Source organism: Sorex fumeus, unplaced genomic scaffold (genome assembly GCF_029834395.1).
Source record: "Sorex fumeus unplaced genomic scaffold, SorFum_2.1 ptg000019l, whole genome shotgun sequence".
In the NCBI taxonomy this organism is placed as follows: domain Eukaryota; kingdom Metazoa; phylum Chordata; class Mammalia; order Eulipotyphla; family Soricidae; genus Sorex; species Sorex fumeus.
The window spans coordinates 38,668,882-38,680,454 of NW_026606076.1; the positions used below are offsets into that span (position 1 = coordinate 38,668,882).

At 62.7% G+C, this 11,573-nt stretch overlaps 1 protein-coding gene across 1 annotated transcript; it reads right to left on the reverse strand.

Moving 5' to 3' along the window:
* Positions 1–3,934: 3,934 nt before the first annotated feature.
* On the reverse strand, positions 3,935–10,328 carry ABHD17A (abhydrolase domain containing 17A, depalmitoylase). The gene is made up of 5 exons (XM_056112797.1): positions 10,181–10,328; positions 7,125–7,659; positions 5,719–5,913; positions 4,607–4,786; positions 3,935–4,456 (listed from the first exon to the last, which is right to left on the reverse strand). The coding sequence occupies exons 2-5, from the start codon at positions 7,448–7,450 to the stop codon at positions 4,231–4,233; spliced, it is 927 nt and encodes a 308-aa protein (XP_055968772.1). The 5' UTR covers positions 7,451–7,659; positions 10,181–10,328; the 3' UTR covers positions 3,935–4,230.
* Between the last annotated feature and the right edge of the window lie 1,245 nt (positions 10,329–11,573).

Sequence of the window (11,573 nt, forward strand, 5' to 3'; positions counted from 1 at the left end):
TGGCTCCGCACCCAGGAATCACTCTCGGTGGGGTTCAGAGGACCCGATGGGATGCCGGTGATTGAATTCGGGTCAGCCATGCGCAAGACCTGAGTCCTCCCCACAGTCCTATCGCTCTGGACAGACCCTGCACCTGGAATTCTGAGCAATCCAAATTTCAGCAAGGATGAAGGAGGCTGACAGACAAGAGGCCTCGGAGAAGGTTTGGCTGATTTCACATGCAGGAGACCTGGGGATCCCCACAGCTCTCAAGCACTGCTGAAAATAAGGACTGATGGGGCTGGAGCGATAGCATAGCGGATAGGGCATTTGCCTTGCACGCGGCCAACCCGGGTTCGATTCCCAGCATCCCATCTGGTCCCCTGAGCACTGCTAGGAGTAATTCCTGAGTGCAGAGCCAGGAGGAACCCCTGTGCATTGCTGGGTGGACCCAAAAAGCAAGGGAAAAAAAAAAGGACTGAGCTGGGAGTAGCCCCCCAAATAGCAAGGGATGCAACCCCGACCCACCCGAAGGAACAGGAGAAATAAGCAGTAACAATGGGGCGATGCCCTTCACGATGGAGACAGTGGAGGCTGCCAGTGGTCTGGAAAACAGACTCACAGGTGGGGGCCCCCTCATTCCCCGAGAGAGGTTGAGGGTGGAAGCAGAGCCAGCTTTCTGGGAGACCCTTTAGGGAGAATTAAAGCAATTTTTTTTTCAAAGAAAATAACAGATCTGGGGCTGGAGTGATAGCACAGCGGGTAGAGCATTTGCCTTGCACGCGGCCGATCCGGGTTCGATCCCCAGCATCCCACAGGGTCCCCCAAGCACTGCCAGGAATATTCCTGAGTGCAAAGCCAGGAGTAACCCACCCCTGTGCAATGCCGGGTGTGACCCAAAAAGAAAAACAAAAACAAAAACAGGTCATAGGTTGGAGACAGTACAGCGGGTGAGGCACTTGCTTTGAACTTGAACGCAGCTGACCTGGTTTTAATTCCCCAATATCACAAAGGGTCCCTGATCGATCCCTGAGTGCAGAATGAGGAGTCACTGCTTGGCATGGCCCCAAAACCAAAATAAAACAGGTCCCTGGGAGAGAAGCACAAGAGGACAGGGTTCAGGTTCTAACCTGGCATGAGTGACCCCGGGTCCAACCTGGGTTCTGCTTTGGGTCTCCCGAGCCCCACCAGGAGTCATCCCTGAGCACAGAGCCAGGAGTAAGCCCTGAGCACCACCGGATGTGTCCCCAGAGCACCTCAATACTAATGAACAGATCCAGCCAGAACAGAAGTGTTTTCACAGCCTGACACACTCTACCCGGCCCGGGAAATGGGTTCAAAGTGTTTTGCTTGCAGGTGGAGGTCCCAAATTTTGATCCCCTCGACCAACTGTTTCCCCAAGCACCACTGGGAGCGAACCCCAAGCAACACGCCCAAGGTAACCCCAAACTCCATTTCTTCTGACCCCAAAACCAAATAAATAAAACAGGATTGGTCCAGGTAAAACCTTTGCATTGGCCTTCTAAGATACAAAGAAAATGACAGAGAGACATTAACTACCTTTATAGCTGGAGCGATAGCACAGCGGGTAGGGCGTTCGCCTTACAAGCGGCCAACATGGCCGACCCGAGTTCGATTCCTCCGCCCCTCTCGGAGAGCCCGGCAAGCTACCGAGAGTATTCGATATGCCAGACACAGTAACAACAAAGTCTCCAATGGAGACGTTACTGGGCCCGCTCGAGCAAATCGACGATAGCTTCATGTGGTGAGCATGGCCAGGCAGAGGGACATGCCCTTTTTGGGGGGTATCTTCAGTTTGGGGGGGGGAGGGAGCAGCTTGGTACTACCCCATCGACTTCACTTCCACATGGAGAAACTTCTAGAATGTTGGGGACCGGAGAGATAGTATAGCTGGTAGGATGCTTGCCTTGCATGCGGCCAACCTGGGTTCAAACCCTGGCATCCCATAGGGTTCCCCCGAGCTGGCCAGAAGTGATTCCTGAGTGCAGAGCCAGGAGGCACTCCAGAGCACCACCAGGCGTGGTCCAGAAAGCAAAAAGAAAAAGAAAGGAAAAGAAAAGAAACTTCTAGCATGTCTTTGTTTATTTGGGGTTTTGGTGGCACTGGGAATCAACAGAATCCAGGGACACACACACACACACACAAACACACACACAAACTGGGAATCAACAGAATCCAGGGACACACACACACACACACACACACACACACACACACACTGGGAATCAACAGAATCCAGGGACACACACACACACACACACACACCCCAGGCACTTTGGCAGGACAGAAATGAACCCAGAGATTCTCAAGTGGGTTGCAGATCTAAATGCCAGGACAGTCGCCCAAAAGAGGGCACAGGACCTGAGTTCCCACCAGCAGGAAGGAAGCAGATAGAGCAGATAACACAGATCAAAGCGCTCTCCAGCAGCCAGGGAGGGAGCGCAGGGAGCCTTGGACCGCTACTGCTTTCTCTGCAGACCTCCATGAGGTTCACTGCTCTGCCCCAGCTGACGGGAGCAGACGGCGGGCAGCCTAAGGGAGGGACAGTGCATTTTCCCCCACACCCTTTCTGTGTCTCTAAAGCCACGCTGGGCTCCAGCTCTGGGAACTGTGTGGTCCAGGGCCGGCCGGGATGCAGAGCAAACGGGAGGGGAGCCTTTGGGCAGGAAATGCTGTAGAAAGAGGCCTCGGTGCCCCCATGGCCCCCGGCAGCTACCTGCGCTCCAGCGAGCTGCATCTCACCGGCAGTCCTGCTTGGACACGTCCTCTGGGCGGCTCAAAGCGCTCAAGACTGCATGCAGGAGTCCCGGGTTCCGCTCTCCAGCACCTCGGGGTGTCACCTCGGGGAGCACCAGGAAGAGCAACTGAGCACCGCAGGGTGTGGCCCCCGAACATCTAAGACCCGTCGGGCTGGGGGCCCTTCCCCGGCCGGGGCACCCCCCGGGTCACGGAGGGCGGGTGGGCTCCGCATTGGCTCCGGGCTGGGTCAGCCGAGGGGGCGAAGGGCAGGTCCGCGCACCCCTCCTCCGCGTGCGCCCTCGCGCCCGGCACTGGGGCAGCTTCCGGTGCCCGGGGGTAGGTGGCCCCGGGACGAGGACAGATCGCGGCGGGGCGAGGTGGGCTGCCCAGCGCCCCAGCTGCCCGCTTAGTCCCCGGCCTCCGCGTCCGCTCGCACCGCCCACTTCCGCTTCCGTAGCGGCGGCCCCGCCCCCGGACCTAAGCACCGCCTCCTCTTAAAGGGACCGCGCACCACCTGGAGGTCTTGAACTAGGGCTGAGAGCAAGGTGGGTGGATCTAAGCTTCTCGCCACCTGATCCAGAGGTGGACACAGGACACGTGCCTGGGCACCTCCTCCGGCTGGGAGAGCCTCCCTTGAGGGCCACAGAGGTCACCCCCAAAAGATGGGGGGTCCCTTAGTTTTCTTTGTGGCCTTCTGGGTCACACCCGGCGATGCACAGGGGTTCCTCCTGGCTCATGCACTCAGGAATTACTCCTGGCGGTGCTCGGGGGATCCAATGGGACGCTGGGAATCGAACCCGGGTCGGCCGCGTGCAAGGCAAACGCCCTACCCGCTGTGCTACCACTCCAGCCCCCCTTCCTTCGCTTTCTATTGGCAAAGGGAACAAGTGGCAGTGCTCACCTGCTCCAACTCATTGTCCTCGTGGGTTACTGTGAGGAAGGGGGCAGCCGGGATTGTCTTGAAGACCAGGGTCCAGCCCAGCTCAGGGCCAGCAGGGTCCTCGGCTCAATGCTGCCCGCTCCTGGACCACCTGGGCCCCAGCAGCTTCAGGGTGCCCTGGTCCGTTCTCACCTTTCCTTCACCTTTCCTCTACCAGTGACATGGCTTGTGTGTGATGGGAACGTGGGGGCAAAGCCTGGGCCCCTCCCCAAACTGCTGAGTCTGTCACACATGAGCCATTAAAGGAAGCAGAGGAACCCTAAAATTTTAAATCTTTAATTTGTGTTCATGTTTTATCTTTCTTTTTTCGCTTCTCAAAAGAAGGGTGAGCAGGGCGCTGTCACCTGGACATCGTCCGCAGCCCCTGGACAGGGGTTAAGTCCTGGCCCACCTGCCTGGTGGGGCTGCCTGAGGGGCCTGGGGGCATCCGAGGGGTTCACATGCAGCCCCCCCCACGGATATGGGGGGGGTGGCAGGACAAGGTCCGAGGGCCGCCTTATTGCTGAGGTCCGGGCTCCGCGGCTGGGCGCGCTCCTCGTGCCGCTGGCCACCTACGCACGCCGGCTGGGCAGCTCCTGGGAGATGAAGCGCCGCAGCCGTTCCAGGTACTGGCTGTAGAGCTCGATGTCGTTGTGCCCCGCCCCCTCCACCCACAGCGGCTCTACGGCCTTGGGGCAGCGTTCGTAGAGGGCCAGCCCGTGCGAGAAGTCGATCACCTCGTCCTCCGTGCCATGGATGATGAGCACCGGCGACGTGATCTTGGACACCTTCTCGATGCTGCGGGGGTGGACAGGCAGGTACCAGGCATCAGGCCCCGCCCACCGCCTCCCAAGCCCCGCCCACCGCCTCCCAAGCCCCGCCCACCGCCTCCCAAGCCCCGCCCCACCGCACCCCCCAACCCGGAGCTGGCGCTCAGCTGGGGCTCACTTGGGGAATGCGTCAAAGCAGTAGGTCTTCTTGGTGTCAGGGAAGGCGACACGCATGCCCGAGGTCAGCGGGGAGTGCAGGATCACGGCCGCGCACTCATAGCGAGAGGCCAGGTCCACAGTGGGCACCGTGCCGATGCTCTGCCCGTACAGGACGATGCTGTCCGGGCTGATGCCGTACCTGGAGGGGCGGGATGGCCCGGTTCAGCAGGGGGGCGCGTGCCCGGCTCCCAGGGTAGTCCTCCTGCCATTGGGAGGGCACAGCCCCGCCACCCCACGCTCACACCGGTGCACACCGGTGAGGGCTTAGCAGGACGGGACGGGAAGTCACCGCGCACAGCCCCCCAACCCCAACCCTCCTTTGGCTCTACCAGGGAAGTCACAGCTGCGCAAGGCGGCCCCAGTTTTCCCATGAGACCTACTCACATCGCTCACTGGGGTGGGGGTGTGAGCCTGTGGGGAGTCCTGAGCCCCCGGCTCACCCCACCCCCATAACCTGCCCGTCCCTGCACCCGGGATTAGAGCACAGTCCACTCACCCAGCTCCCCGGGGTCCGGATGGCCCGCAGGTGCCCCGCACCCACCTGGGCTAAGCTTGGTTATAAGCCAGCGCCTGGCCCCGCCCCCGCAGGGCTGACCCAGCCCAGGGTCGCCCAAGGGTGCCTGCAGGTGCCCGCCAGAAACATCTCCTCCCGGAAGACTCTGCTTTTTCTTTTGGAGGTGGGGGGGAATGGGGATGGCGGGCAGTGGCAGCAGCTTAAGGCAGCCGGGCAGGAGGGTTTGCCGGATAAGCCCGGAACCCGCCAGAAGAGGGTATCGCACCGCCAGGAGCCCCGGCCCACGGGGACGTGGGCCTGAGCAACAGTGACAGCGACAGGGACCTGCCGGCTGCCCAGGAAACCTGCCAGACAGCCCGAAGCGTCTCCAGAGGGGCAGGGTCCCTGAGGGCGGCTCAGCAGCCGGCAGCACCTCCAGGAAGGTCAGGCTAGAAAGGGCCCCGGGGATTGCAGCCGTCCGCTCTGCGCATGCGCCAGGGAGAACCCCACCCCCACCCCCACCCCGTCCCACGGAGATGCCCCGCAGAGCTTCCCTGGCGCAGAGGGGGGCCCCTCACCGCGTGCGCAGCGCCTGCCAGGCGGCGTCGATGTCGGCATACAGGTTCTTCTCGGAGGGCCGGCCCGAGCTGACACCATATCCCGAGTAGTCGTAGGAGAAAATGTTGCAGTTGATGCGGGTGCCCAGCCCCAGGTAGAAGCTGCTCATCTGGCCCAGGTCGACGGCGTTGCCGTGCGAAAAGAGCACCGTGTACCTGGGTGAGGGGGGCGAGGGGCGGAGCCACCGCCAGTTCAGGGACCAGCTCAGGGGTCAGCCCCCAGCGCCCCAGGCCAGCTCAGGGCCCAGCCTGTAGAGCCCCAGGCCACCTCGGGAACTAGCTCAGGGATCAGCCTGCAGCACCCAGGGGCCAGCTCAGGGGTCAGCCCTCAGTGCCCCAGGCCAGCTCAGGAACCAGGTCAGGGGTCAGCCCGCCACACCCTGGGCCAGCTCAGGGACCAGCTAAGGGAGGGGTCGGCCCACAGCAGGCTTTGCCTCCAGGAAAAGGGTCACTGGGTCCACTGGTGGCCTTCTTGGCCCGGGGGCAGCCTGACAGCCACTGGGGGTCTCTCTGCTTGGAGACTCCCCCCCCCCCTTTTTTTTTTTTTTTTGCAGAGGAGTGGGGAGGGAAGAGGCCACACCTGGCTGTGCTCAGGGATCACACCTGGCCGGTTGGGGATGGAACAGCCCTAAGCCAAGCACCCTGCCCACTGTCCTCTCTCCAGCTCTGCTTCCCCTTCCCCCCGCCCCCGCCTCTGGGTCGAACCCGGCAGTGATTGGGGTGCCAACGGAACTCCCCTGCAAGGTCAGCGGTTTTTGGCGCCTGGCTCTGCGCTCCCCTCCATGGGCAGGGCTGTCCTCACCCTGTCTCCACACAGCCACCCCGCCAGCAGTCTCGTCAGCTCTGGGGTACAGGCTTGGCTTCCTTTTGTGTGTGTGTGGGGGGGGGGGGGGCGAGGGGTTTGCCCACACCCTGCGATGCTCAGGGATAACTCCTGGCTCTGCACTCAGGGTTCACTCCTGGAGGGGACCGGGGGACCCTACGGGGTTGCCTGGGGATCAAACTCCGGTCAGCCACACGTAAGACAAGAGCCCTCCCCACTGTCCTATGTCTCTGGCCCCAAGGGGCACTTGGTTCGTGTCCCGGTGGTCTGAGAAGCCCTGGACAGGATCCATCCTGGGTGCAGTGGCATGCCCCCGCCCAGCCCTCAGCCTCTGCCCTTTGGACTCTGCTAGGGTGTGCCCAGGAAGGGCCCACAGCTGTCCCTGCTGAACCCCCCCACCCCACCCCCAGGAAGAACCCCCTCTCCCAGGCCCTACGGAGGGGAGAAGAGAACGTACCCAAGCCCCAAAGCAGTGCCCCAAGGGACACCCGGCCCCCGGGGGACCGACCCTGGGCAGGCGAGCACCCGGGCCGACGGGTCTCACCTGGCACTGGGCACGCAGCGCACGTACATGCAGGCCACCCGGTTCCCGCGGCTGCTCTTGGTCACGAAGACCTCGATGGTGTCCAGCTCGCGCTGGCCGTACTGGAAGTCAGCGCGTTCCAGCAGATGCAGCTTCCAGCGCCCGGGATTGCTGGTCGAGCGGGAGCCCGAGGACGTGGTGCTCGAGCCCCCAGGGGCTGGCTCGGGCTCCGGCAGGAACGAGTAGGTGGGCTCGGGCGGCAGGAAGGCCAGCTTGGCGGCGATGCGGCCAGGGCACGGCGGGCAGCAGAACAGACAGCACAGCTCGGTCACCGACAGGCCGTTCATGGCGGGCGCCGGGCCCCGGGGGCGGGCTGCTCACGGCTCGGGAGGAGGGACGGGGGTGCTCCGAGACCAGGGCCGGGGGGAGGGCACCCCCAGGCCGCCGCCCCAGACAAGAGCCCCGTTAGGGGGCCACAGCCCAGCCCCATCGTGGTCCAAGTCGAGCCCCCGGGAGCCTGGCAGCTACACGTGTCCATGTTCTGATGACGGAAAGCCTGTGGGGGGGGGGGGGACAGCGAGGTGAGACGCGGGGTTCTCCCGGGGTCCCCCGAGTAGCCGCCTCCTGCCCCCTCCCAGTCCCAGCTTCAAGCTGCCCTCTGCAGAGACCCGGGACTCCCCGCCTCCCCCCCACCTTTGCAAGACCCAACCCTGAGCATGTCCCCCCGCCCCCCACCCCAAGGCCAGAGTCACCAATGCGTGACCAATGTGTGACCAATGGGAGGACACTCGGGCCCACGAGCCTCCCCGGTCCAGCCCCGTGAAGCCCCCCCCCCCCTCCATGCAGGGATCCATCAGGCACACCAGGTGACGAAGAGAAGCGGGTGGCAGGGGGAGGGACCAGGTCAAGGAAACAGACAAGGCCTGGGAACAAAAACAGGATGTGCTTGTGGCTGGGGCCCCCGGTGTCCTTGTGCTCCAAGTGGCCAGCCTGGGTGGGCCCTGGGGAGGGCACGGGAATGCCTCCCCCTACCACTACAGACCCTAGGGCAGCAGTTCTGAGGCATTTCCACATGCTGGAAATATTCCTAGTGGCAGTAGGAAAGCAAGAACTCTCGGGAAACACACACACACACACATACACACACACACACACCCTCCCCTCCCAAGATCACTGTCCTTTTTTTTTTTTTCCCCTTTTTGGGTCACACCCAGCGATGCACACAGAGGGCTTACTCCTGGCTCATGCGCTCAGGAATCACTCCTGGCGGTGCTCAGGGGACCATATGGGATGCTGGGAATCGAACCCAGGTCAGCCGCGTGCAAGGCAAACGCCCTCCCTGCTGTGTTCCAGAGCACTGTCCTTAAAGCGGCTCTGGGCAACGGTCCCGGCTCAAGGCCGGACTACACAGGGCATCCCCTGGGCACTGCCCCACCTGAACGCCCTGGGCCCAGATCTGCACGACTCTCCAAGCAGGCTGCCAACCGGAACCCCAAGAAGGGACAGGCTGCTCAATGGGCCCCCAGATGAAGGGGCGAGCGGGGGTGTCCGGTAGAAAGCCCAAGGCAGTCTGCGCCCACAAGACTGAGCAGTGGTGGGGGCAGGACTGGGAGGGCCACACCAAGGGGACAGCGGAGCCTTCGGGACCTCAGGCCAGAAGCGATGCTCTCTGAGACCACAGCCTGTCCGACAGCTTTACCTGCCAATGCCCTCCCCGCCCCGCTGGGCTGGGGGAGGGGCGTGCCAGGGAGAATTGAGTGGCCAGAAGCCAGGGACACAGCTGGACATCCCCAGCCCAGCACTGTCAGCCCGGAAACAGCCCCCAAGCCCCAGCTCACCGCAGATGCATACTTGCAGTGAACGCAAGGGGCCTGACCCGGGACCCTGGGGGCACCGAGCCCAGAGAACAAACGAGCCCGCCAGTGTGGTCACAGGGAGCAAGGTGGAGAATTAGGGGGCCCCCTTCCCCCCTCGTATCTCACTGCTCCCCTAGAGCCCCTTACGCAGCGGGTACTGGGGCTCCACCTGCTTTTCCAAAATCCCAGTCAACTTCCATCTGGTCTCTGCACCCACCAATCCCCCCCTCCGAGATTCTTCTCCAGTTCCAGCCTCCTCCACCAAGCAGCTTTTTTTTTTGGGGGGGGGGGGGAGCAGGGAGGGGGAGAACCCAGGGTTTCTCTGAATGTTCAGCAGAGAGAGCAAACGTCTGGCCACAGCTGACCACCCCTCACCTGCCCACCTTGTTAAGTTCCCAGAGGGGTCCCGCTGGCCCTCCTGAACACACAGCTGGCAGAGCCCTGGGCCCTCCCGTGGACCCCTTGGCCACGGAACTGCACCGCTTCCATCTGGGACCACCTGGGCCCCAGCATGGCCTGGGCACGCGAGCGCGATGACCCAGGGCAAGTCCAGCAATGGTAACGGCCTTCCTGGCCCGGGTGGTAGGCAGGTGGAGTGTGGGGGGGGGAACCCACGGGGACGCAGAAGGGCCAGGAAAGCTGTCGAGAGTTGGTCCGCGTGACAGCCCGTTCCAGAAAACGGCAGGTCCCCAGGGCTGCGCCTAACGCGAGAGCCACAGGGGTGCAGAAGGGTCCGGGGTGCAGAAGGGTCCCGGGCGCTGGGGGCAGAGGGGGCCGGGCGCTGGGCACCGCCGAGCTCCGGGCTTGGGACGCGCCCAGGTGGCACAGCCGGTCACCGTGTCCGGCCGGCCCGAGGGCGCCTGGGAAAACACAGAAGTCGGGGAGTCGTTTACAAAGCTGGGTGCGGCTGCCGGACTGGTCAGGGGGCACAGTCCAAGCCCGGGCGGCGCGGGGCGGGGCGGGGGGCCGTGGCCGGGGGGGGAGTGGGCGCTCCGGGTCCGCCCGCCCCCACCTCTGGCCCGGACTTCTCCAGCCGGGATGGACGGACAGCCGCCCGCAGGAGAGCGGGGTCTCGGGGTGGGGGTGGGGGCGGGGTGGGGGGCGCTGGACTGGGCTGGACATCTCAGGCCTCGCGGCCCGGCCGGACAGCCCCCCCCCCCACCAAACGGCCGCTGGACGCTCTGAGTCCGCGTCCCGGGTCCGCTTCGACCCGCTACTCACCGTCCCGGCCCGCGCTCCCCGGCCTCCGGGCCGCGCTCCATGACTCCCGGCTCGCCCGCCCCAGCGTCCGTCAGTCCCCCGGCGCCCGGGCCCAGCCTCCTGCGCCGCCGCCGCCGCCGCCGCCACCGCCGCCGCTCCCCCGCGGGCGGAAGTGAGCCTCCCGCGAGGTCCCGCCCCGGAAGTGACGCGCGGGCGCGCGCGGGGACTGGAGCTGCCGAGGCCCGGTGCGGGTCTGGGGGCGTGGCCTGCTGTGATGGGCGGGGTTGCTGGGCGGGGCTTTGCAAGTGGGCGTGTTTGAATCATTCATTAGTTCGTTCTTTTTTTTTTTTTCTTATGCTTTTTGGGTCGCACCCGGCGATGCTCAGGGGTTCCTCCTGGCTCCGCACTCAGGAATTACTCCTGGCGGTGCACGGAGGACCATATGGGATGCCGGGAATCGAACCCGGGTCGGCTGCATGCAAGGCAAACGCCCTATGCGCTGTAATTATCGCTCCAGCCCTTCAGTTCCTTCTTTTCTCTTTTTTTTTTTTTTGGTGGGGGGGAGGCACGCCCGGCAGTGCTCAGGGATTGCTCCCTGTTCTGTGATCAACTCGGGGGAACAGCCAGGGCTAGAACCCAGGATGGCCTGGGGACCAAGGGAACTGCTTTCCCAACAGCCACTTTCGTTCTTTCATGTCTGGGCCAATACAGGGTTGGAGACGAGAGAGGATTCACTCAGCAATAAAACTTAGAAGGATGAAAAGAGAAAAATTAATATATTATTATATTATATATCAATATAATAAATGCTAGGGCTGGAGCGATAGCACAGCGGTAGGGCGTTTGTCTTGTGCACAGCCACCCTGGCTGAGCCGGGTTCGATTCCTCCGCCCCTTTCGGAGAGCCTGGCAAGCTACCGAGAGTATCTGACCCGCATAGTAAAGCCTGGCAAGCTACGCGTGATGTATTCAATATACCAAACACAGTAACAAGTCTCAAAAGGGAGACATTACTGGGCCTGCTCGAGCAAATCGATGAACAATGGGAGGACAGTGATACAGTGATAATAAATGCTGGGGGGTGGGAAATCTTTAAAATGAGGACAGTGTGAGGGCCAGAGTGATAAGTGGGGAGGGCGTTTGCACACAGCTGACCTGAATCCGATTCTGCACATCCCACAGGGTCCCCAGAGCACTGCCACACATGGTCCCTGAGCACAGAACCAGGAGGAAACCCTGACCACTGTAGGGTGTGGTAGGGGTTGGGCGGGAAGTTTGGAGGCAGAGAGATAAACTGATACCCTGCAGGAATGCACAGCAGGGTGAGGCCAAAAAAAAAAACAAACAACAAAAAATTGTCAAAAATTTCAGTGGAGGGGCTGGAGCAATAGCACAGTGGGTAGGGCGTTTGCCTT